General features: G+C 41.5%; 2 protein-coding genes across 2 annotated transcripts; one reads left to right on the forward strand and one right to left on the reverse strand.

Annotated features, from left to right (window-relative positions):
• Positions 1–389: 389 nt before the first annotated feature.
• Positions 390–13,907, reverse strand: marveld2b (MARVEL domain containing 2b). Its single transcript, XM_034118059.1, has 7 exons — positions 13,802–13,907; positions 7,310–8,579; positions 6,428–6,463; positions 6,172–6,341; positions 3,072–3,243; positions 2,922–2,972; positions 390–1,847 (listed from the first exon to the last, which is right to left on the reverse strand). The coding sequence occupies exons 2-7, from the start codon at positions 8,558–8,560 to the stop codon at positions 1,731–1,733; spliced, it is 1,797 nt and encodes a 598-aa protein (XP_033973950.1). The 5' UTR covers positions 8,561–8,579; positions 13,802–13,907; the 3' UTR covers positions 390–1,730.
• A 744-nt stretch (positions 13,908–14,651) lies between these two features.
• sdf2l1 (stromal cell-derived factor 2-like 1) lies at positions 14,652–20,614 on the forward strand. The gene is made up of 3 exons (XM_034118060.1): positions 14,652–14,921; positions 19,531–19,727; positions 19,894–20,614. Exons 1-3 carry the CDS (start codon positions 14,744–14,746, stop codon positions 20,170–20,172), a joined length of 654 nt encoding a protein of 217 aa, XP_033973951.1. The 5' UTR covers positions 14,652–14,743; the 3' UTR covers positions 20,173–20,614.
• Positions 20,615–27,359: the final 6,745 nt, after the last annotated feature.

Raw genomic sequence — 27,359 nt, forward strand, 5'->3', positions numbered from 1 at the left:
AGCTAATCTACAGGAAAAGGGCAGAGCCACATTAGAAGCCATTCTATCATGGTGAGTTCACGGACTGTTCATAAAAGAAGAAAGTGAGGGAAATGTGGATGCAGACATGGCATGTATCCATAAAGCTAGAAATGGCATGCAGACAGTCCAGTGCATCCAGGTCATTCTATATTTAACAGTTTGTTCAGTGTCCTTTCATTTGTTGAGCTCTTTAGAGCTGGGACATTTCTTACTAAGTGATTCATTTACCTGCACTGCAATTCAAACTGCTTATAGGTATTATAGTATCCAATGCCTACAGACAATCTGTTCATTTGCTCTGTGGTTGTACTCTTGATATTCTGCCTTAAAAGTGTTAATAGAAAAGAAATTGACCTTTTAAAAAAATAAATAAAGCAAGACCCAGGGATTTATAGCAATACATGAAAACACAATTTATGAAAATATAACAATGCTCTTATTGTACCCCTTTTTGGCGCTCCCTATTCATGGCTTCTGCCACTACTTAAACATTGAATGGCAGATTTAGCAGAAGTTTGCACTGGACAACATGGTAGTAAAAAAAAGAAAAAAAGATATACACACTGTTTAAAGGTACTTCATTGGTATAAAGCAGTAGGACTTACTATATGGTACAAAACAATTACATATGCATATCAATCGAACATATACATGTGCAAAAAGTTTACCAAGTTATGATTAAAACAATAAAAAAATACATCTGTTATGTTCAAAATGGTGATTTCAGTAACAGTTACTGTACAGAGTAGAGACCATTCATACATTCAAGCTTTTAGTCAAAGTTGACATTGGGCCTCACAGTTTGAGAGAAGAATACTGGACAGAAGGAATGCAATGTAAAAAGCAGTAACAGAATACACAGACCATAATGGCAAGCAGCTTAACCCTCTGCAGTGTCACACATGTCGTTCATAAAGAATCCTATCCTATGTGATCAAAACTAATCAGTTGAACAAAATAAACTGCTGATACTACGATTTATACAATCATTGAGTCAGCATTAACAATCAACTTCCCCATGAGATTTATCTACAGAGTGTCTATGCCATTGTAAGACCCCAAAACATGCTTGATTTTCATCTTACCCACACTTGGATAAGATCCTATAATTCTTTGCACATTTGGCTATAATCACCAGCTTGCGATTGTATCCCTCCGCCAACCAGTCATTTAACAGATTACATTCGTCCCATTTTATACTTAGCAATTTAATTCTTGAGTTATGGCCCAAACAGTGAACTGTGTATATCAACATTACGAAAGAGGCTTTGGTATTCTTTAAAGAGGCTATAGCTGATTCCTCTGCTTCCACTCTTTGATGTGTTCTGGAGACACAGCAATTAAGTGATCAAAATGGCACAACAAAGCATATTTCCATGAATCTTCATTAAAAAAACGTGATCTGCATCTGGGTTGCTGTGTGTAGCTAAATATAATGGACATCAGGTATAACTGTAGGTTACACCTGGTCCATCACAGCTCTCTGAATACTGAATGTCTCACTTTTTGTGAGGCTTTTCATTGCAGTACACAACTCTTTCTAAAAGACATTGACTGCAGGTCCACCTGTTCTAATGTGATAATGGCTCATTTGCAATTAGAAGGTGTGGGCACAATGAGGGCTTTTTCACCATGTCCAGACACCGTTCCCACCTCAGTCCCCTCAGTTTTGTGTGCAACAGAGCACGTTGTCTTCATGACTTCAGTGTTTAGTTGCTATCGCTCCAGTCCATGACCTTGTTATACTCCTGAATCTTTTGTTTGATATGAGAGAGCTTTTTCTTCAAGTACTCACACCTCTCTCTTTTTTCCAAATATGTTGGATCCTAAAAAGAAAAAGAGAAACAAAGAAATAAAGTGTCTAACTGTCTTTGCCTGTGATGGAATTCCCTTTATATCAGGGATATCAAATAGTCTTGCAGGTTCTCCTTTTTGAAAAATGTTTTGTTGTATATCTTGGACATCATCTATACTGCTTTTTCTTGACTGGATGTTTTCTACTACCGTTCATAGTAGGGCTGCTCGATTATGGCAAAAATCATAATCTCGATTATTTGGGTCAATAATTGATATCACGATTATTAAAAACGATTATTCATTTACTTTGAAAACATCCATTTATTGAAAAGAAATGGAACAGTATGTTTTTAACAGTTGATTACCCTGAACTTTAAGTATAATTCAACTGAAAAACCAATTAAAAAATAAATAATCGTTTTATTTCGATTATGTTGTTTTCATAATCGTTGCAAGCCAAAATCGTAATTGCGATTAATTGAGCAGCCCTAATTCATAGGCATCATACTCTATATGTTTAGCACTTCACTCAGTATATCATTGTCAGCCCATGTATATAAATCAATCAAATAATAAAGAATTGCCTGTATTTGACTTGTCTTTGACATAGAAAAAAAAGAGGGTGAATGCCTTTTTCTAATATTTTCAATAAGTGTTAGTATCAGATGAGGTAAAAATATTAACTGTGCGACATCTTTGACAATCTATGACTTGTTTAGCCAATACTACCACATGGAAAAGTGAATGAGCTTTGTAGCAGTTCCTGTTTGCATTGGCAAGACAACAATCACCTGGCTCCAACACTTTAATACTGAGGAAAAAAGTTTCTAATGAGTCTCAGCCAGATTTTTAACCAACTCTGTCCTGACTTAATTGTTATCAGGTTTATGTTTATCCTCAATAGACATCAAAGATCTAAAAATAAAAATGTAAGTTAAGAGAGTATGTGAAATCCTGAACATCAATTTAATTGTTACTGGAATATTACTGACAATTAAACTTTACAATTTGAAACTTTACAAAAAGACCTTAACCATAAACAGCCCCCAGTGACAGGGGATGGATTGTTGGATGGATCATCACATTTTATGATGTGTACTTACAGCTTTCTTTTTCTGATACTCCATTACAATGTTACTGATCCGCTCCTTCTCCTGAAACAAAATTGGAATGTTACTGGACATATATATACATGTTTGTATGCGTGTGTGTATGCGCGTGTGCGTGCGTGTGTGTGTGTGTGTGGGCGTTACCATTTGGCTGGAAGGCCTGGAGGGGAGATTGTGCATCATCTCGTCCATCTCTCCAAACCTCCTGGCCATGGCCTGCACCTCAGCATGCAGCTCCTTGTACTCGGCGTACTGGTCGTTGAACACAGCCTTGTACTGGTCCCTCTCCTCCTCTGAGCGGATAGTGGGGTACTTCCTGTTGGAGACAACATATGTTTTTGCTTAATTCAAACTAAATTAACATAAGTCTTCAGCAGTCTGAGGAAGGGCATGCACCAACGCCAATAATCATACAATTCCACTACGCTCAGGAAATAGCTGCCGTTGTTCCAAAAGACATTGTAGCAGTGCCCATCTTCTACACAGCAAGCATTATCACATCTACCCGGACTACACTTCCTCCCCTTCACTGAAGTCCAGGGCATACTTCGCTGGTGCCCCGGTGTGAAATATGCTCTACTATATCCAGCCACACTTAAGATAATAACCTCAGCTTTGAAGACCAGACCAAGGCGAGGCACTATATTGAGGCAAGTTGCGACCGCGGGAGACAGACAGAGAGTGAACGTCAACATGGGGGCCATGGCAGGTACTGTTGGAGCTACATGATGATGTTGCAGCCTGTGGTACAAGCTGGATAAATGATTGCAGGTCTATTGTGTTAAAGGTTGCTTCAGCTTGCAGTAATGGCAATAGTTGGAGAAGGGCCCTGTTCCATTTTGTTCTGCCCTTGCACAGTTCATGTGAGAGTTTGGGTTAGTCTGGAAGTGTCATATGCCTAGAAGAGGGATGCGTGTTTATTCGGCTTGTAGGTTTAAGGAAGACCAGCCCAGGGATCCAGGATGGTACGAGTTTTTCTTTGTTACTTTTTGTGTTTTTCATGTTTTTGTTTTACTTTTGTTTCACTTCTTAACCCAAACATAAACATTTGTTCTCAGATTTTGCTAACACCCAAGACCAGACCAGACTCAGTTGCAGAGCTATGATTGCTGGTAGATACTGTAGATAAAAAACAAGGTGCAATTTCTTTCGTCAGCATCCATCTATCATTAACACTAGAACCGCCAACGGGGTCAATTTGACCCCGAGCTGTTTTATATTTGATGTAACTTTTTTTCAATAAAATATTAAAGTCTCCCAGTCCGTGACTTTTCCTGAAAGTGTGTTATGTACCACCCTCTGTTGTTAAAAAGTGTCAATATGAAGTCAGATTGAAGAAATCACCCAAAAAATTGCCATTTATACCTATTTCCGCCAAGCGGGTCATATTGACCCCACCCCTTTTCATATAAACATGACGTGTTGCTATAGCAACGCCTTTTGTCTACTGCGGTTCCTCCTTATAGATTGAGAGATAGATTGAGAGAGAGAGAGATAGATGGATAGATATATTGATAGATAGTTATAGAGAGAGAGAGAGAGAGAGAGAGAGAGAGAGAGAGAGAGAGAGAGAGAGAGAGAGAGAGAGAGAGAGAGAGAGAGAGAGAGAGAGAGAGAGAGAGAGTCTGTAGTGAGGGAGTGTGCTCCCGCTCACGGGAAACTGCTCGCACTGCGCTCCGCAGCAAACAGCTGTGGGGCGAGTTGAAAGTACGTTATGCTGGTCTAAATAATGCTTCCGGCCCAGCGGGCCATTTATAATGTCGAGCCCTGAGAGTCCACAGATTATATTGGTATACGTTTCATCCCTGTGCGATCAAAACTCTCTGTTCAATAAAAGAACATTTTACCTTGAAAATCAATGCATTCTAATAGCGGGTCAATTTGACCCAGGTGGCGGTTTTAGGTATAAAAAATCTCTGGCGGTTCTAGTGTTAAGGCCCTACATGATAGATGTCCACGCTCCCAATTCAGAGTAGCATAAGCTAAACAGGTAAATCTGGGTCATTTGTGTAAGGATGTATCTCATCTGCTTATTTGTTTATCTGTTATTCATTATCATCATTATAATATATTAATTATGTATTTTCCTTATTATTTATTTTTGATGTATACATGTTCTACGGGCATGTATGAATAAATAAATATCATATCTATTTTTTTTTGTTGAGAATCATCTGTTGATAAGACGACACATTTGTAGACATGTCTGTTTGTATTTACAGTATGTGTACATATGTAACCTGCTTAGGGTTGGGGGTTTACAACTTTTGTCATGAATGCTCAACCATTTGGATAACAAACTGATATAAAAGTCACTATATATTTTTAGAGTCACAATCTTTTAGTACAAACTTCCTTGCTTGTCATTTCCCGTATAGTGTTTCCCTGCTAAGCTGCAAATGGACAAGCAGTTACAAAAAGAGAGGATTAGATACTAAAAAGTCTGTAATTTGGACAATATCTACTTGTTTTGTCAAACTAAGATTGCTGAAGACATTCACTTCATTAGATTAACTCTGTGATGCTTTCCCCCCATTACTTACAGTAATCTATACTATAGCACATAAGGAAGACATCTCCCAATGTCCAGTATGAAGGTGGTATGAATACTGCAAGTAAAACATGTTTCAGTAAACATACTGTAAAAGCAACTGTCTATTGTTTTAGTACAGATCTGAAACCTATGTGTACCTTTTCTATACTTGCATTTTGAACCAGATCATTTATAATAAATTCAGATCTTTTTTGCATGGTTGGCCTTGGTCTGACACTACCAAACCTTTTGAAGAATGTTGGTGGTTAAAGCTGTACATGTTGCAGTGTTAGACAGTGTAATATACGAACACAGTTCAAAGATTCCACCACATTTGGTCAATGGAGACTTATAAAGACCTGTGGATTCTGTGAGGTGTTTCAGTAAATAACAAAAATACTAATAAAATGAAGTATATTTGATCAGACCTGCATTTATATAGAGCTTTTCTACTCTCCCAGCCCCTCAAAGTGCTTTAACACACATGACCACATTTGTTTATTCACACACATTCATACACTGATGGCAGAGACGTAAGCAGTATAAAACAGTAAAACGGTAACAAAATGTTAAATATATATCAAGTTAATTTGAGAGATTTTGAATAGTTATTGCTTTTCAGTACTTCCTGTGAGAATTTGTTGGTGTTTCAAAAATCTACATGAAATATACACAAAAGGCTAAATTGTAGCAACTTATTTTAACACTCACGCAACATAGTCGGCTATGACGACAGGTTTGGGGATGTGTCCAGCTGGAATGTGACCTCTGAGGAACTCTGGCTCCAGCGACATCCGAGGAGCAGCTGAAGAGTTGTCCATGATGTCAGGCTGGAGGGTGGGCAACGGGGTCTGCTCCGAGGCTCTGGAGGCTGGACCCAGCTACAGTACATAAAGGTTTGTGAGCTCACTTAATTTACACTGTGTAACATTCAATGTCTGCAATTGAAAAAAGCATTGATACTTACTATGGAGAGAGGGACTGATGATCCAATGGTTTTCATCTAGGATTATGGGAAGAAGAGATGGGGAATGATTATTTAGATGTTCAATCTAGTCCAAGTTCCATCAGGGGTTTCTCCTAATGAGGCTGCTCTAACACTTTATCTTTCTAAATCAAATAACATTTCAGCTCAATGTTATATTAGTCATAACATGTTTTAGCCACCTCAAATTAGGCCCAACAGAAACAATATCAGTTTAGGTGTACGCCATAATTAGAATGTTTTTACAGCTTTACCTTGCTGTGAGACACTCGTATCCATTAGGGAACTGAAGCTTATATCCATCTACCCTCTTCCCAAAGACACCAGACTCCATTGAACAAACTGTACAGAGAAGGAGGGAGTTGCTGGTCCAGTGCTGCCTTTGTTTTTTTTGTTACTATGTGACTTTTGCCAAAGCAACACAACATACTAAAACTAAAATGTTCTCAATATAGTGTGAGCCTTTCTTTAAAGTGTTGCTTATGTGTCCCAGTCCACAGCAGTATATTGCTCAGGTTTAATGGGTAACCCCTGGCTGTCATTATCTACACAGGCTATAGATACAACCTTATTTGTCATTTGAGGTCTTAACTGAACTGTTTTCAGCTACTACTGTGTGTGTGTGTGTGTGTGTGTGTGTGTGTGTGTGTGTGTGTGTGTGTGTGTGTGTGTGTGTGTGTGTGTGTGTGTGTGTGTGTGTGTGTGTGTGTGTGTGTGTGTGTGTGTGTTGTGTGTGTGTGTGTGTGTGTGTGTGTGTGTGTGTGTGTGTGTGTGTGTGTGTGTGTGTGTGTGTGTGCGCGCGCGTGCGTGCGCGCGCGCGCGCGCGTGCGTGCGTGCGTGCGTGCGTGCGTGCGTGTGTCAGACCTCGTGTGCGAGACCTTCCTTCTTCATCCTGGCTGCCTCATGTCTCCACAGCTTTAGACACACTCCAGCACCAATGAAGTAGAGTGCCATGGTGAGGAAGAGGAAGACCATGGCTGCTGTTTGGCCGGCTTCAGTGCGACAAAATGCCCCATTAACTCCATTATTGAAGACTGGCATGTTGCACAGCCCCCCTCGAGTGGTGTCCCTCACATACACTATCCCTGCTGCTAAGTAGAGCACCCCCAACACAAGGTTGATGGAACACTCTGTGACTGGCCACCAAGAAGAGTCAAGAAGTATGGCTCTGTAGTATATTGTCATCCCAAGAACGAGCAAAATAACAGTCACTATCCACGCTAGACCAGCCACCACTAGGACAAAAGGTGTTTTGGGGCCTGTGTAGTAACCATCACCATGTCCATAGGCACTGGCACCTCCACCCAGCCCCCCAAACATCTGTGGCTGGGAGTATCCATACATATTGAACCACTCGTTGTCCTTATGAACATAAGCACAGACGCAGGCAAACACAGCAGCTCCCAGCAGCAGCTCCACACAGCCCAGGATCCTCAGCAGGCCAGCCCAGGACTTCATGTAGGCGTAGCGCTGGTGGTACTCCTCCACCCGCTCCAGGTAGGTCAGAGCCGAAAGATTGGTAGGCACCGCAGACGCAGAGTCAAGAGCTTCAGCACCAAGCAGCAGCCCGTCTCTCTCCTTCTGAGATGTGTAGCTTCCCCCAGAGCCGCCGTAGGGGTCCCGATATGACCCTTGAAGATAAGGAGATGGGGGGGGGGAGTTGGGAGGTGAACAGGGGACTCCTGCTGTGGTGCGGCAGTTGGCGCTCTTACTAGAAGAGGGGGCAGGGGAATAAGAGGCAGGTAGATGTTGTGAAGGAGGGGGTAGGACCCAACCCATGCCGTCACCGTTCCCGCTGTTGCCACGGAAGAAATTCTTGACCGAGTCAGGAACGAAGCGGCGAACCGGCTTCATATCCATGGCATCACAGTCATCCTCCATTGGCTCATCATGGTAAGGGGGGGGGAAGGATTCTAGCCCAACTGCTGGCTGTTCAGGTAGCGGAGGAGGGGGAAGTGGGTCTAAGCTCACTGCTGGTACTGTTCCATGCAAGGGTTCCGGGGGGGGTGGAAGATCCAGGTCATGCCATAATGAGCCCACAGGGACCTGGTCATAGTGTGGGATGTCCCGCAGCCGGTCGAACCTGGACACAGAACCGACTCCTCCTGCAGACATCTGGACCTGGAACGGCTCGCTACAGAGGGAAGTGGAGAGGATTACAACTAGGGATTCGACATAATTTTTTCAGCCAATAACAAAAAGCAGTAATTACCAATAACTCAGGGCCAATTCCGTTAACAGATATTTTCACAATTGGATTTGTTATTCCATAGCTGTCGCTTAACGTTATCTATCATAGCTAACTTATACTATTCTTAAATGCAAAATAATACAAAGTACAGAACCAGTTCTACCAGTGTCTCTGTGTTTAGGGGCTGTACATTTTGGAAGCAATTTAACTTCATTGGACAAAATTGTATATTTCCAATATGTATTGTGCATCCCTAATTAAAACTCACTGCTGTTACTTAAAGGTCCCATGTCATGCTTTTCGGGTTATTACCCGTCCCCTTGTGTGTTATGTAGCTTTTTCTGCATGTAAACGGTCTGCAGAGTACACCCTGTAGCGAGTAAAACTCTTAACACAGAAAAGACCTGTCTATGCTGCCCCAGAACGCCTCGTTGGACATTTCTCTTTTTCTTCCTGGGCAAATGGACCAATTCGTGGAGCTCCACACACACACACACACACACACACACACACACACACACACACACACACACACACCACACACACACACACACACACACACACACACACACACACACACACACACACACACACACACACACACACACACACACACACACACACACACACACCACACAACACACCACACACACACACACCACACACACACACACACACACACACACACACACACACACACACACACACACACACACACACACACACACACACACACACACACACACACACACACACACCACAACACACACACACACACACACACACACACACACACACACACACACACACTCTCAGTGGTGAGACTGTGACGCGCTGGGGGGGGTGCTAGTGGAGCCTCGCAGCTGCGAAACTGTGGCGGCTTACACTGTAGGTGCGCCGCGTTTGGGGGTGCGGGTGCTAGTGGAGCCTCGCAGATGGGGGTGCTGCAGCACCCTCAGCACCCCCCCCTTCCCGCGTCCATGGTGCTCAGGCTTAGTTCAGGCTGAGTTTCGCTGTGTCTCGCTGTCTCGCAGACCCCAAGCAGCAACCAGGAAATTACACCAGTATGCCAGCTCACACTGTCCGCTCCTCACAGCAGCGAGCCCCGCAACGTCCCGCCCACACGGCACCCAGACACCACGCAGCATTCTCATCTGTTTGTCATTACTGGTGTCATTTCCTGGTTGCTAACGCCATTGTAACACATAATCACTGATGTTCCGCTGTAACGGTGGTAGACCATAGTGGTAGACTCATCAGAACAGAGTGGACGAGCTGACCAATCAGAGCACACTGGGCTCATAGGGAGGGGGGGGGAGGGCAGGAGCTCCAACAATCTGTGTAGGACAGAGAGTGAATACACATACTATACAGAGATGCTGTATGAGAAACCAATGTGAGTTTGGAAAATTGCACAATATAAATCTATTCTAGTAGACCTCAACAATGGAATTATGATCAGTAGAAATGGCCATGACATGGGACCTTTAAAAATATTTTTAATTTGCAGTATTTTATTTGAAAAGTGTTCAGAAAGACTGCATCAATGATATGCTATATATTTATATATCTATATAATATCAATATTGTTATTAACTTCAACCAAAGTCAATTTAAATAGCGGGCAAAAATGGGTTAATTGCCATGGATGTGGGGTTTGATATAGTTTACGTTCAATTTCAACTATTTTAGGCAGAAAAACGTCTATAGACTAAACCTTTTTTAATAATTTACTCTAATTTAGAAAGGTTTTTGTGACAAATCATTTCAAAAGTAAACTTCTTTTCCTTTTGTGTTTAAATTTGAAATGTTTGCACACAACATTATAATTTATACATTTTTATAAATGTTTTTTAATTATGAATCCATTTATTTTATTGTATTTCCTTGAGGCTGGGGAAGATATATCAGCATGTAGTTCAACATGCAAATGTTCTAATACAAGTAAGTATATAAGTATAACATGGACAAGTAAATAAACTAAGTTTAGTGGGAGGATGTGGATTTATTTTCTCTCACCTTGTAATTACACATCAAACAATCTATAATTTAGCTCTGGCCTTCACTCACAAAAATCCTTTTGTTGAATTGGACACCTTTTTCGAAGCTCTATTGACTGACATGCAATGACTGGGACTGATGGAAGAATCTGCGAGGATTGAACTAGGAGCAGAGAAATAATCCTATTGTAAGGCCCGGACACACCAGCCCGATTTTGGGAGTCAGAGGCCGTCAGAGGCCGTCAGAGGCAGTCGGGCATTCGCGGCGCCCTACTCAGGTTTGTGTGTCCCGCACCGTCGTCTCTTTACGGCACCTTTTCACACCTCCCGACGCCTCCCGCGGCTGATTCAACATGTTGAATCGGCCGCGGGAGGTCAGAGAAAGTCGGGACAAGCAATCACTCTGATTGGCTGTTCACACTACCGCTGCCTGCTGATAAGGACAGTTATTGCCACTCGTCGACTGAAGTATTTGCGGTGTGTTCGTAGGCGGGCGGCGTAGCCGACGCAGGCGACGTAGCTGACGTAAAAGTCGGGACGCCTTCGGTACGCGTTCTTTGGTCTCAGGTGGGTGTGTAGCGGCCTTAAAAGACAGCAGCCCCATAAAGCTGGCTACACACCAACCCGATTTTGGGAGTCAGAGGCCGTCAGAGGCAGTCGGGCATTCGCGGCGCCCTACTCAGGTTGGTGTGTCCCGTACCGCCGTCTCTTTACGGCACCTTTTCACACCTCCCACAGGAGGTCAGAGAAAGTCGGCCCAAGCAATCACTCTGATTGACTGTTCACACTACCGCTGCCTGCTGGTAAGGACAGTTATTGCCACTCGTCGACTGAAGTATTTGCGGTGTGTTCGTAGGCGGGCGGCGTAGCGGGCGGCGTAGCCGACGCAGGCGACGTAGCTGACGTAAAAGTCGGGACGCCTTCGGTACGCGTTCTTTGGTCTCAGGTGGGTGTGTAGCGGCCTTAAAGGCCCTGACACACCAAGCAGTCACCAGAGAACTCGCCGACGCCGACTGTTGCGTCGCCGTGTTCTCCTGTGTCTTGGCCATGTGTCGCACTGGAACACACCGCAAAGACTTCAGCCGAGCACGTACGAACTGCGCATGCGTGAGTGGCAATAACTCTCCTTACCAGCAGGCGGCGGTAGTGTGTATTCGTCATTCAACAACCGGAAGACAGAGAAGAAGAACAGACTGCGTGATCTAAACAAACAACATATAGCGTGTGCGTTCCATTTTCACTCTCGTCCATCGAAAACATGTTTCGTGCGGTACTGGAGCTATCAGCCATTGGAGTGTTGCTTGTGGAAGACATTCTCAAGCAACCGTTTCGCTTCTCATGCACTGATTCGCTAGCTGAACAGCCAATCAGAGTGATTTCTTGGTCCGACTGCCTGTGTCCGACGCACGGCCGATTCAACATGTTGAATCGGCCGTGCGTCGGCCGTGAAAGGCCAAATAAGGCGTGTCACGGCCGACGGTTCGGGACACACCAAATTGAGTTTGGGCGACAGGGCACGCTTCGTCGTCCGACTAACGAAGACGGCCGATTTCGGCCTGGTGTGTCTGGGTCTTAAGAGGCCAACAAGAGTCACAAGGGTGTGTCACTTTGCTGAAGGATAGACCAGCTATCCAGGCCAGTCTAAAGACTTTCCAAGGGGTAAAATGCTGCTGCTGGAGTACTGACTGGAAGTATTGCTGATATCAAGTCTACCATATCCTCTTAAAATACTCTGTCCAACAATATCAGTCTCATGAGAAAAGTGTTTTAAAGGAGAGGTGTCATGCTTTTCCGGTTATTACCCGTCCCCTTTTGTGTTATGAAGGTTTTTATGCATGTAAACGTGTGCAGACTCAAAACCCTCAAAGTACACCCTGTAGCGAGTAAAACTCTAACACAGAAAATACCTCCCCAAAACGCCTCGTTGGAGATACGTCATTCTTCCGCGTCGTACCCGGAACGAAATGGACCAATCGCACCTCCACGGAGCTCAGCGCGATTCACAACGTCCCGACCAATCAGAGCACACTGTGCTCACAGGGAGGGTGGGGGCTGGAGCTTTTGGAGCTACAACGAGCCGTTAAAGGCAGAGAGTGAAATTCAGTGAATAAAAGTAGTTTACAGAGATGCTGTATGCGAAACCAATGTGATTTTGGAAAAATGCACAGTATAAATCTATTTTAGTATACCTCAACAATGGAATTATGATCAGTGGAAATGGCCATGACACCTCTCCTTTAACGCTTATTCAAAATAGCAAAGAAACATGCATTCTTGTACTCAGGAGGGGACATTGACAGAGGATTACTCAAAAAGTACACAGTAAAAGTACTTCATAGTACTTGTGGGAATTGTTTCACTAGTACTGAGTCCAACAGTGTCAATCTCAAGAAGAACTAATGGCAGAAAAAATAATAACAAACTCGAGAGACGGCTGAGTTGACCGCAGTGCAGAATCGCTGCATAGTTTAAATCTCCTAACAATGTTGTCAATTTTAGACATAGGCTTATTATATTTACAGCCCTTAATAACATTCATTTTCTGGGCTCAATATGTGTCTTCTTGGCTATTTTCGTTGTGATCGCTAAATTCACCTTGTTTATAATATTATCACAGTTCCAAGCACACGAGTGCTTTTGTTTTGAAATCACTTCCGCGAGTTTCGCCCCGCCCCTCGCTCCAATGACCATTAGAGTAAGGTAAAAAGCAAAAAGGCCTCTCAGACGCTCTTCCGTTTACTTGTTTAATAAAGAAAAACAAATGGACGGTAGATAAACGGATTATTGTACTATGTAAATACTGTATATCTTTACCCGTTTAGTCCTAAAAATAACAAAAAAATAACTGTACATTTGAGCAGTTTAATAGCACCCTGTAGTCGCAAATGTAATGTTAATCAGTAGGTTATATGTTGGTTTACTTTAAAAAGTGTCCAAACATTTACTGACGTTGTAAGATCCGGATGAAATGTCAGTGTGCGATATTAAAACATTTGGCCACTCCTAGAAACAGATGTCTCTGAATGTAGCCACATAATAAAACCGGTAACAATGTGTTAACAAAATAAAAATAAAGTCAAAATCAACACAACAAATGTGACATATATGTCTATCGTCTTTTTTAACATTAGAAACAATGAATTTGTTACTTAGACGCTGACTTACCTGGCGATAACTCCTTGTGTATTTCTCTCAGTGAAACAGGTACTACTGCCCCCTCCTTTGTTCTCCAACACTCTCACACTGATCTCAGGTCAGAAATCAATGAGCTCCGGTCTAACCCGGGTTAATTAGCGGGAAAGAAAACTGATCCCAGATCACCGCGTGGAAACTCACCTGGCCAGTCTGACCAGCCTCACGGTGCGTTCATTGTCCCCTCTAAAATCCGTCTACCCACTTTCGAATGTATATGTACATAAACATTAACCGACATTCATAATTCCAACACACAATCATTTCTGACAGTTTTTTTTGGATTGTTAAATTGGTCTATGTTTTGAATATTTTATTTATTTTTTAATTAGGTTTAGCTATCTGATCGAGAAGCTATGGTTCTTATCACTGTAAGATAGTTAAAATATACATTTTTAACATTTGGTCTGCTGATATGTATTACTTATTTTAGTTATCTTTGAGAGTTCACTTTATATGTTGGATGTTAGTTTAACTTTTCTTTGTTTGATTTCAGATCTATGTTGTTTTATTCTTTTTTTAGTATTATATTGATAGACGCTTTATAGCGACATAGTTCCTCTTTTGACAAAAACTCCGAATATTGTTTTAAAACGTTCCTTCTGAACGGCTTTGCTGCGGGGAAAGCGTGTCTATTTTATTCCTTTTGACTTAATTACTGCTAAATGAATACAGGATGATCAAATATATTTTTGTCATATTAGATTCCGACTTCCGGGGTAACCACACACACACGCGCACACACACACACATTCTTGTTTGACCAATCATATGTCTGCACACACTTCCGTATTTAGGACTTGTCAAGCTGTGATTGGTTGAAATCAGCAGTATCGTTTGAAAGTGCCCGATTGTGAATGGGCCGTTCATCTTTTGTGAGTCTCTCGCCGATAAGAGACACATCTCCACACAGAGATGGAGATACTTCACGTTTTACACGTTTTCGTCCGATCACTGATGTTTCTGCTGCTGTGGTCAAAGTGTGAAGGAAGAGAGTCGGAGCTGAACCACGTGACCTGCGGCTCTCTGCTCAAACTGCTCAACACCAGACACAACGTCCGTCTGCATTCCCACGATGTCAAATATGGCTCAGGTAACTTCACGCGGATATCACATGTAATTAAGACTTATTTCACATGTAATTAAGACTTATTTCATTGCGATGAGCATAGAGCAGTGTGTTTCTCTCTCCAGCTGCAGCACATGCAGTTCGTAGAGATACTTCACCAATCTGACAGCTGCCTTGCTCATGTACAAACACCCCAAAACGGCAACATATAGCAAATACCACAGTATAGCAGCTCTTCGGTCGTGACAGTGTTGGACTGGGTGTGTGTGGAGCATTGTGCAGCCTCCCTTTGTGTGTGCCCTGCAGACACCTGTCTCTGCCCCCGTGGAACCACGAGCTGGACATTTCATCAAAGTGCCTCCTTTGGAGCTCCTACTGCTGTCAGTTGAAAGGTTTTATTCAGTTATTAAAACAAATTACATGTTTTGCAAATGTTATAATACATTAAGTATATGAAAACTAATCCAGTTAGAGTAGTAACAATATGCTAACTGATAATGTACACAACTGCTAATCTTCTCTGGCACAGAAGAATCACTTTCCTGTTTAATTTGACTACCTTCATTTGTTGTAGTACATTTCCTATGAACTCTTCAATGCACATGACATTGATGTTGACATTCATTTGCTCTCAGGCATTCTGCTTCTACCTTATGCCCCTCCCCATTTTTTCACATCTGGTTCAACTGCATTTGTTTTTATTCTTATTGTTAGTGCCTGAGCCTTGTGGCAACAGGAAGTGACTGTTGCCTCACTTTGACTGGGATCTCTCAGCAGGTTAACTAGTTCACCCACGTCAGCGACACATTGTTCGCCATGAAACATTAATTTACTTTTAATGGCTTAGGGGTGCATGCACAAGCACAACGCTTGGGACACACATCAACAGTAATACACATAGTTTACTAATATGATATTGTGTTTCGGTGTGGCAAAGGGGCTCATTGTCACACCTGCTTAGAAGTAACCCTGATACGCTTTGGGAAGCGAGGGCCTGTCCATCGCTCCTTGTCGCTTTAATATTATTGTACATTCTCAGCTTCACTTTGGCAGTTGGATGCTTGTACATTACCTCAGCCATCTGTGGCTAGTGAGATAGTAAACATTAGCTTTCTTACTTACTTACAGCTCGGACCTGTGTCTACCCTTCTGGCAGTGTGAGTAATTATTAAAAACATTGTCTACCATGTGTACACCAACCCTCACATAGTCTGCCTCTCCTCAGAGCTCCAAACATGCATTATGTGCGCTAATCACATATTGGGAATGTGAATGGTTTCTTTCTCCCCTGAAAAATAATTAAAACAAGTAACAGACAAAGAATAAATGTTGTGTGTACAAATTCAAAATCCAAATATGAAAATGTATAATGTGAACGTATATAAAAAAAGGTGGATGCAGGAGGGTTTTAAAAGTCTTCTAGGTCTCGCAAATGTGACAACAGCCACAACTCTGATCCAGACATAACCATTAAAACTGGCAACCTGCCAGGTGAGGGACACAAAAGCTCCGGATTCTGAGATAGTGACATGAATAATTAGGTAAATTAGTGCATAGAAATGGAGAGTAATTAAAAAAATATATACATAAACAAATGACTGCATACTAGGGCTGTGCGATTATGGCAAAAATCATAATCACGATTATTTGGGTCAATAATTGATATCACGATTATTAAATACGATTATTCATTGAAAAAATCAATTTATTGAACTTTAAAACAAATACAAATAATAATTTGAACAGTATCTTTTTACAGGGTTCCCGCGGGGTCTTAAAAAGTCTTACATTTGATAATCTGAATTTAAGGCCTTAAAAAGGTCTTAAATATGACCAAAAAAATAAGAAAGGTCTTAAATATGATTTAGATGGTCTTAAAAATGATCGGATTTGAAAGGTACTTCTGTGTTGAGATCGCGTCTAAATGTGTTTTGGGGGAAATGTCCGGGCTGCAAAGTAACCAGTACGGTAAGAGCCTTTCAGTTCCCCCCAACAATTTGTATTGAAATAAATCAACATGGAACCAGTAATCACTAACTTTGTTTCCCCCGGCCCCTTATTGGAGAACACCCAGCTAGTAACCTAGCAACCAAGCTTCAGCTAGCGGCAGTCCGAAACTCATGTATCATGTGTACTCATGTAAACTCATGAATCTACTTAAAGATAAATATGGGGAAGTGTAAGTTCAACCGTATTTGGTTGGAAAACATCGAATTTAGTGCTTGGTTGAAACCAGTGGAGGGGAACGTGTTTGAAGCCCGCTGCACCTTTTGCAAAAGAAATTAGCGTATGCTAATGTCCGTTAGCTAGTGCAGCAGCTCCCGCAACAACACCGGGGGACCTCTGGGCGACGTGTGGGTGTATGTCAACCCTAAAAGCGGAGGTGCTGTAGACGCTAAATACCGTAGCTAAACACCGCAACGATGAAAGATTGTAGCCAAGGCAGCAGAGCTCTGAATATAGCTCTTGTCACTCTCTCTCTCTTTCTCACACACACACACACACACACACACACACACACACACACACACACACACACACACTAGGGCTGCTCGATTATGGCAAAAATCATAATCACGATTATTTTGGTCAATAATTGATATCAAGATTATTAAATACGATTATTCATTGACTTTGAAAACATCCATTTATTGAACTTTAAAACAAATAATAATTTGAACAGTATCTTTTTAACTGTTAATTACCCTGAACGTATAATTCAACTGCAAAACCAATACAAAAATAAATTATACATTTAAATAAATAATATCAAAATAATAAATACCAATAAACAAGATCAACAAATATTTTGGAGCGCACTTCCACAAGCTATTAAACATATATAAATATGATGAATAAAAATAAATTAGACTAAAATTAATTAGATCAAATATGTTGTAGTGCACTGTCACAACCTAGCAAAGCAAAATAATTTCGTAATTGTGGCAGGCCAAAATCGTAATTGCGATTTTAAAATACGATTAATTGCACACCCCTAACACACACAAGCGCACACACACACACACACACATACACTTTTTGTCTAACACGCTAACACAGTTCTGTACTGTTATGCCTTTACATTTACTTTGTAAGTAATTATGGGACGTATTTCTTCTTTCATAGCAATTTTCCTTCATACTTTCTTGCCGTGAAATAGGTCTTAAATTCTATTCAAAGTGGTCTTAAAAAGGTCTTAAAAAGTCTTAAATTTGAGTAGGCGAAACCTGCAGGAACCCTGTTTTTAACTGTTGATTACCCTGAATGTATAATTCAACTGAAAAACCAATACAAAAATAAATGATACATTTAAATAAATAATAATAAATACCAATAAACAAGATCAACAAATATTTTGGAGCGCACTTCCACAAGCTACTAAACGTATATAAATATGATAAATACAAATAAATGAGACCAAAATTATTTAGATCAAATCTGTTGCAGTGCACTGTCACAACCTAGCAAAGCAAAATAATAGTTTTTTTCGTAATTGTGGCAGGCCAAAATCGTAATTGCGATTAAAATACGATTAATTACACACCCCTACTGCATACAGATGAATGCAAAGATAAATAGAAGAAGACACAACAACACAGCTACAGGTAGAGTAAAAAAAATAACTAGTGGCAGTAGCCGGTGTGTCAGGGAATGCTAAAACGTGTACATACATCTCGAATCCTACTTAAAAGACCTAAAGACTAAGATTCCGCCTACAGGACCCCACATGACCATCAACAAACATTTATTGTCTATCATGCTCATGATTATATAACAGACCACAAGACAAATCTATAAAATATATACCAGCCAATTTATCACTACAACTATAAAATTACAATTCATTTAAATTAGGACCTCAAATCACAGTCAAATGTATGTTGGCAAGACTGGTTGCTCAATATCTATATTTATGCACCATTGGAAAAAGAGTGAGAGGTTTGAACGAATATTCTAATGCTTGATGTTCATAAATGAAGAGTGGATTGTGCGCATCAGTGGATTGAATCTGTCTTTTGCCAAGTTGGTATCCAAGATTACGCCTACATATTTGACCTATTTAATTTTTGTTGATTATTTTTCCCTTTACACTTCGCGTTAGATGCATGGATTTGTTTTTGTTTATTAGTCAAATAAATTGTCACCTTTTTTGTATTTAAAGTAAGAAAGTCGCTTAGCCATTGAGCAACTTTGTGCAGCGTTACTGAGAACTTAGTAGAAACCTGTTCAGCATTTTCACATGAGTCTGATGACCGTGTCATCGTACATCTGCATGTCCACATCCTCACAGACTTATGGTGACTGTTAATATGTATGCTGAACAACAGTGGTCACAAAATGTATCATTTATACGAACACATTGAGAACGACCAGATAAATAGGACCTTACCCATTTTAGTGTGCTAACAGGCAGTTTGAATTTGGACTGCTTGGATAAGAGTTTTTGATGACTTACTGTGTGAAAAGATTTATGGAGATCAAGAAAAATGGATCTTCTTCTTCTTCTTCTTCTTCTTCTGCTGATCAAGAAACAATACCGCTCAATTCATAGCACAGCCATGTGTGAACAAAGTTTTACCACTGAACGCAATGCCCTTCACTTCTTTGTGTGTGTGTGTGTGTGTGTGTGTAGGCAGTGGACAGCAATCTGTAACTGGAGTTGAGATTGCGGATGATGCCAACAGTTATTGGCAGATTCGTGGAAAGCCCAACCGTCCCTGTCAGCGGGGGGAGGCCGTCAAGTGTGGTCAGGGCATCCGCATCACACACATGAAGACTGGGCGAAACCTCCACACACACCACTTCAGCTCACCCCTGTCTAATAACCAGGTCAGACTCACTTTTTACATGTCTTTCACATTTCAAAAGACATGGACATTTATAGAGCCCTGTGTCAAAGAAGAAGATCTCTAAGATTATGGATACACGTATTATTGAGTACTTTGTTGACTAGTTGTACTGTTCTTGTCTTTCCTTCCCACTGTGTGGCTTGCAGGAGGTCAGCGCTTTTGGAGAGAACGGCGAGGGAGACAATCTGGACGTGTGGGCGGTCCAGTGTGATGGCATCCACTGGGAGCGCGAGGAGGATGTGCGCTTCAAACACGTGGGCACCGACGTCTTCCTCAGTGTGACCGGGGAGCAGTACGGCCACCCCATCCGCGGCCAGAGGGAGGTGCACGGCATGAGTTCTGCTAACCAGAACAACTGGTGGCGCTCCATGGAGGGCGTCTTCCTGCAGCCCAGCCAGATGCCGCTGCGCCACGATGAGCTGTGAGCCACCGGCATGACGACGAACATAGGAGCTTCAGAAAAGTGGAAGGTTAATAGCTTTCCTGGACCAAACCACGTCATGTTTGAATAATGTCAAATTTTAGACTGATGACTCCTCTCTGTTCATGTAAAGCACTCTGGGTGGTCAGAGGCCATAGAATTTAAGATTTCACAACAGTTTAAAGAAGATCGATATAATGTATGTAGTGGAGCCATATGGACTATATCAGTTTCTTCCCAAGTACATTTCTTAAGGGAGAAAACACAAAAAGGCTGAATTACCAGCTAGGCACAGTAACCACTAACTGAAAGACCCACATTCACTGTTTACTGTACACATCTGAAAAACTATATCAATTGAAATGTTGAAAGGGCCCTGTGCCAAATAAAACCTTCGTTTTAGTGCAAATGTTGCCTGTGTGATGTAAAAAACGTTATCAATCAATCATTGGCTGGTGTTTCTCTTGGTTCTGGAACACCTTTTGATGTTAAGCTCATGTTCATGTTTAATTTGTGATCTTGTAAACATTTTTAAATAGTGGGGATGTTTTCAGAAATAATGAGTTGAATGTCTTTTATTTATCAGTAGTTGGTGGGAAAACTGCCCACTTTCACTCCCAAGTCATGCGGCAGACAATCTGCCTCTGTTAGAGTTCTATAATTCACTGCACCCCCTTTTGCGTGTTTGTGTGACAGTGAGTGGCTTGGCAGTGTGACCACATCAGAGTGGCCACACTGCCATCTTCTCTTCACCTTCATTTATTCATGCGGGGGATTCTATGTTAAGAATCAAACGTTTGCACACTATGTATGAAATATAAAGGTCTACTTAAAAAATGAAGTTATTTCCGTAAGATACTTTTTTTTAAACAAAATCTATGGTGCTGTTAGACTTTTTAGTCCCTTAAACAATCTCATAAACACAAATCCTAACATCCCCATAACACAGCATGATAACGTTCATTAGAGTTTGGTAAATGGTAACTTGTTTCAAGCATTGCGCCCACAGTTTGTAATGCATGCTCTCTGCAAATGGGTCAAAATGTCAACTTCCGCAGACAACAGGAGGCAGTATGCTGTTTTCACAGGCATAGTAGTATTCAATGTAACACGTTAAATTACCTTTGTTTTTAAAACCCTTTAAAGGTGGGGTAGGTAAGTTTGAGAAACCGGCTCGAGATACACTTTTTGTTATATTCCATGGAATGCTCTTAACATCCCGATAGCAATGAATATCTTAAGTGCTTTGACAAAAAAATCTGTGGAAGCCGTAGTACTGTAAAAAGCTCGACCAATCATTTTAGCCGGCCCAGCTAAAATAACTGGATGGCCTACCTGCCTGTCAGCCTTCCATCTGTGCACAAACTTATCTCGTGCCCTCATTGGTCATGTGCACGTTCGTGTGTGTTGGAGGAGGGGCTCTGTAAGGAAGTGGCAGATTTCTTCCGGCTGTGTATTTTCAAATTCTAGCGCACTCCATACCCAAATCTCTAAAAAAGGGGCTGCAACGGATCTGATAAAAACCGATCCAGATTTGAACACTGTCCTGACGTCAGGACGGTGGCGCTACGGCTATTGGGCTAACTCCACCAATCAGGAGGAGACAGCCACGGCCATTGCCGTTCGAAAGCGCTGGAGACGCTGTAGTACATATGCCAGGCCTGTAAGTGGCGCTGTAGTCTGCCACAAAAGCAGCGAAGAAGACTTGGTTACCATGGTTACCCTTCTGTTTATTCTCCGCTGTGGCTTTTTTTCTCCCTCCCCGAGGCAAGCGTTTGCTCCTGCTGCTTTAATTCAATGCAATCCCTCCCCGTCGAGGCAAGCACTGTAATTATCTCCGGTTAGTCCACCAGCAGATGACAAACACCCACCTCTCCGCCTCTTCCAAGGAACGAGGGGACCGTGCGGCAGAGTTTCAGTTTCAGTTTGTTTCGCCGGTCAAGATGTCCGTTAAAGTTTAAATCTTCCGGACAAAATTAGAAAAGTGCCGGTCAAAGGTCTTCTTTGTTATTTATTGAGCTTTAAAACAAATGAATAACGACTCTATATAATAAAACACGGAGGACGGAGATCTCTTTTTCTCCCCCTCTTCTGACAGCCCAGCAGCTGATCAGAGCACGGCTCACCTCTCCTGCAGGGGGGCGTGGTCAGCAGAATCAGACCCGTAGACAGCAAACCGCACATAGAGCGAAATGAGGCATGGCTAAAATGCATGATCTGTTTGGTATTTTGAAAACGGAAAGGTATAAATATACCTTATATAGGTATGGCCCTACAATATATCATTTAAATATAGCATGATAGGTTTCCTTTAACATTTAATAACCACTGCTGTTTACGTCATTAAATTGTGTTTTTATAGGCAATTATTTTTGGGGGATGAATAATATCATCCATACTATTCCACAAAAAGGCATCCAAACAACACATAAAGTTGCGGAAATATTAACCCTTATGTTGTGTTCGGGTCTCCCGTGACCCGTTTCAAGTTAAAATTATATAATAACTACGCTCTAGTTTTTTTTTATCGGAACAAGGCTTCATGATATCCTCTAACAGCTATATAAACACTACAAAACAGATTTTGACAATTTTTGCCAAGTCTGAAGGTCTCTAAAAAAAAAAGTGTATCATTTGGTGTTCGGGTCTGGGAAGACCCAGCAGAATTGTTTTGGGTGACTCGAGGTCAAATTTGGCCCAATCAAGATTCATCTTTGACTTTAGACACCCCTCCCCCACCCCCTTCATCCACTGTAACAATAATTTTTTACAACATGCACCTGGTCTCCCCTCCCTCTTCCCCCACGGGAACTCAACCTTTCTCAAAGAAAATGTACACTTGAACTTGAACCTGAACACACACATGCACGTGTGCCATATGTGGTGTAATGTTTTTTGGGCCATAACATTAAATTACAACAGGATTGTAAGGTTATGAATGCATTATAAGTTAGTTATGATGTAGTTAAAACAATATTGGATGATAGTCATTTTTTGTGTGTGTTTTGGACAGAGATAAATCATGGGTCAAAATTGACCTGCGAACACCATGAACAGTAACAGCTTTTGAACACAACACAAGGGTTAAAATGTAATTAATGCCAAATCTCCTCCGGTCATAGATGCGTCAGTGATATTATAGGCTGTTAACCTTTTGATTTACGCATTCACACAGTCAGTGTTTTTTTAGGTATTCTTTCTACACTTACTGTAGCAGCTGCAACTATGTGTTAAGCAAATGTATCCTGATTGTTAATATACAAAACTTTACAATCAAATGCACACGTTTACCCTTTAATAGACAAGACACAGGAATATGATCCTAAGAAAAGAAAAAACGAGGTTATCATGAAGTTACCAGTAAATGTTTGCACGGAACTGTTTGTCACAATGTTTCATGGCGGATACAAACAGCGTTTGGTCCGTCAAGTAGTGCTGCAGGTGAAGCCAGGGTTGTGGTCAAATTGTCCAGGAATCCGCTCCTATCGTCTTTTCCTATCCACTATTCCTTGACCTCTGTGTGAACAGGGTTACACCATATTTTTAGGTGAGCAAAAGTATATGAACAGAGACTTAAAATAGTGTGAAAAGGGAATAATACTTAAAGGTGGGGTAGGTAATTTTGGAGAAACCGGCTCGAGAGCGCTAGAATTTGAAAATACACAACCGGAAAAAATCTGCCACTTCCTTACAGAGCCCCTCCTCCAACACACACAAACGCGCACATGACCAATGAGGGCACGAGATAAGTTTGTGCACAGATGGAAGGCTGACAGGCAGGTAGGCCATCCAATGATTGGTCGTGCTTTTTACAGTACCACGGCTTCCACAGATGACATTTTTTTATGGATTTTTTGTCAAAGCACTTAAGATATTCATTGCTATCAGGATGTTAAGAGCATTCCATGGAATATAACAAAAAGTGTATCTCGAGCCGGTTTCTCAAACTTACCTACCCCACCTTTAATATTGAGTTACAAATCCTTTGCTTGCAATAACTGCATCAAGCCTGCGACCCATTGACATCACCACATTTTTGCATTCTTCTTTTGTGATGCTTTTCCAGGCTTTCACCGCAGCCTCTTTCAGTTGTTGTTTGTTTCGGGGGTTTCTCTCTTCAGTCTCCTCTTTAGCAGGTATAATGCACACTCAATAAGGTTTAAGTCTGGAGATTGACTTGGCCAGACCTTCCACTTCTTTTCCCTGATAAACTCCTTGGTGGTTTTGGCAGTGTGTTTTGGGTTGTTGTCTTGCTGCATGATGAAGGATCTCCTGATCAGTTTGGTTGCATTTCTCCTTAAATTGGCAGACAAAATGTTTCTGTAGACTTCTGAGTTCATTTAGCTGCTGCCATCATGTGTTACATCATCAATGAAAATTAATGAGCTCATCCCAGAAGAAGCCATGCAAGGCCAAGCCATGACATTACCTCCACCATGTTTCACAGATGAGCTTGTGTGTTTGGGCTCATGAGCAGATCATTTCTTTCTCCACACGTTGGCCTTTCCATCACTTTGGTAAAGGTTCATCTTTGTCTCATCAGTCCATAACATTTTGTCCCAGAACTTTTGAGGCCCGTCTCTGTACTTTTTGACAAATTCAAATCTGGCCTTCCTATTGTCAATGCTAATGAGTGGTTTGCATCTTCTGGTGTAGCCTCTGTACTTTTCTTCCCAGTCTTCTGCTAACGGTGGATTGTGATACCTTCACTCCTGCCCTCTGGAGGTTAGAGCAGATTCTATTATGGTGCAGGGGCCCTCCTCTTTTTGACCACAGGGTGATGCACCTGCACCATGATGCACCCCAGGACCTGTGAATACAGAGCCCATAGCTGATGATGACGGCTATAGTGTTAAAGGTGACACTGGTATAATAAGTGTGAACTCTTAATAATTATAGTAATATTTATTCTTATTTTATTAAATTAAGATTACTCCTTGATTGAGTTTTGAAAATGTGTATTTTAGCCATAAAAATTGTTGTATTTACATGTGTGCAGTCTTCATCTAAAAGCCCAAATAAATTATTAAAGGGTGTAAATGTGAATTCAATATTGAGTGTCTTCAGACAATTTTGAATCTTCAGTGGCGATCCGTCTCTGAGGGCCTAAGATATTCTAAAAAATAATATTTGAAAACATTTATTTTTATTTTTCCAATATTATTTTTGTTATATTTTTCATTAGTTTTACCAAAATAACTTGATTTAATTGCATTTAAAATAACATTTCCAAAGAAATAAATCCTTCGAATCTGCCTGTTCAGTTTCTGTTGGAATGTGAAGGGTTAAATGAAAGAAGCTCCTTTGGTGGTCCTGCTGTAAATTCACAGAGGGCCCGCTATAGTAACTCAACGAGAGAGTAATGTCAAATGACAGTACAATTGACCAATCATATCTTCCCTCTAAATGGGTGGGCTTTATTTTCGCGGACTTTATGACAAGTTCCGCCCGCTGTGAAGTTTATGCCGTGTATAAAGTGGTGCAGTGACGCGTCCTAAAACCCGGAGGTAAGCTGCGCTCGGGTTCCCTCGACAGAAAAGCAATGGGATTTCTCCATAGGGTTTTGGAAAATAGCTCGAAATAAGGTCTGTGGAACGAACCTGTTAGATAAATGCACGTTTTGTTCAGCTGGATAATATCCACGTCTACCCTACTTTTATAATTTTCTAATCATAAATCTAATCGATAGATTTATGATCGATAGATTTATGATTAGCATAAGTTCGTTCATGATGGCTCATGTCAGTGATAGTGATTACATCGTTGCGAAATTATTAACCGAGTCATATTCAAGATTGAGTTACAATGATAAACTGGAGTGGCAAAGGATCAGCTGCATGACCCCGCCATCAAGTGCTTCATCCAAAAGGACAGGAGGATGGACTTTGTGTTTAAGTGATTTGATCATCAAAGGTATGTCAGGGTTGAGCGAAGCAGGCAGGACCCAAATGCAGATTTCACAGAAAATACCTTTATTTCAAGGCTAAATAGTGAACACAGTCAAAGACAAACAAGGATCTAACAATGACAGACAGAAAAACCAGAACTTAAATGCACACAAGACTAATCACATAAACAAGACACAGGTGAGGAGGGAGGAGAAAACACAGGGGCACCAGGTGAACACAATCTAACCTAAATTGAACTGTTGAAACAACTTCAAACATTCAACTGCTACTCAGTAGTATGTATCTAATACCTAATATATATATATCATTCCAATAACTTGTATATAGACTCATACTGCACTATTCCACATCATAACTTTATTTCATTTTTATAACTATTATTATTTTTGTATTGCTCATGCTCTTATTGTTATTATGTTATGTTATTATGTTGCATTGTTGGAGAAGCCTGTGACATAAGATTTTCAACTGCATAATTACTCTGTAGCTATGTCAGATTGACAATAAAGAACCTTGAACCTTGAACCTTGAATCGGGTAATCAGGCAGGAGGAAACACAGAGACAGGGGGTGTTTCTCAATCGCGAGTACGCTTGCTTGGTGTCTGCCGAGCATCTTGCTTCAGAAGCGAGTCAAGAATACTTCCTGCCATTCGGAAAACAAAGAGTGGAACAGGCTAGCAAGTGTGCAGGTGTGCGTCATATGAGAGGCCCCGCCTTACATCTTCCGCCACAGATTTGGGGAAATTGGTCCGTGCGCAAAGCATTGTGGGGATTTTAAGACCGCAGAGTCTACTCATGTGCAGACTCGATATTTCTCCAAACGCAGTACGCCGGGCTCTGTAGATTTCCAAGTATACTGGAGATTGGAACAGTACTTCGGCAGCACTCGATGACGTAGTATGCTTGAAATAGTGGCTCTGCAGCAGCTTTACTCAACATTGAGAAACACCCACAGAAAGCAACAGGCAAGACGGGGGGTGAACACTTTTCAAAATAAAACAGGAAACCAAAGACAGATCGTGACAAGGTAGGCCTAAGTCATTTTCAATGTGGGCCGCCGCGCCGACTTAATAGTCTCTGTGCACAAGATGGCGTCTATCAACTTCCGGCGGGTGGGGGTGAGGACGAATACTTCCGATTTGAGTACAGAGTTTTGACAGTTTGACAGTTTGTTTTGACATAGACACCAAGAGCAAGAATGAGCGGATTTGGAGTTAAAGAAAGGCGATTGGCCTTCCAGCGGGTAAGAAAGTCGGCACTACATTGCTGTGTGCCCCTTTG

The sequence above is a fragment of the Trematomus bernacchii genome, unplaced genomic scaffold (assembly GCF_902827165.1).
Source record: "Trematomus bernacchii unplaced genomic scaffold, fTreBer1.1, whole genome shotgun sequence".
Classification (NCBI taxonomy): Eukaryota; Metazoa; Chordata; class Actinopteri; order Perciformes; family Nototheniidae; genus Trematomus; species Trematomus bernacchii.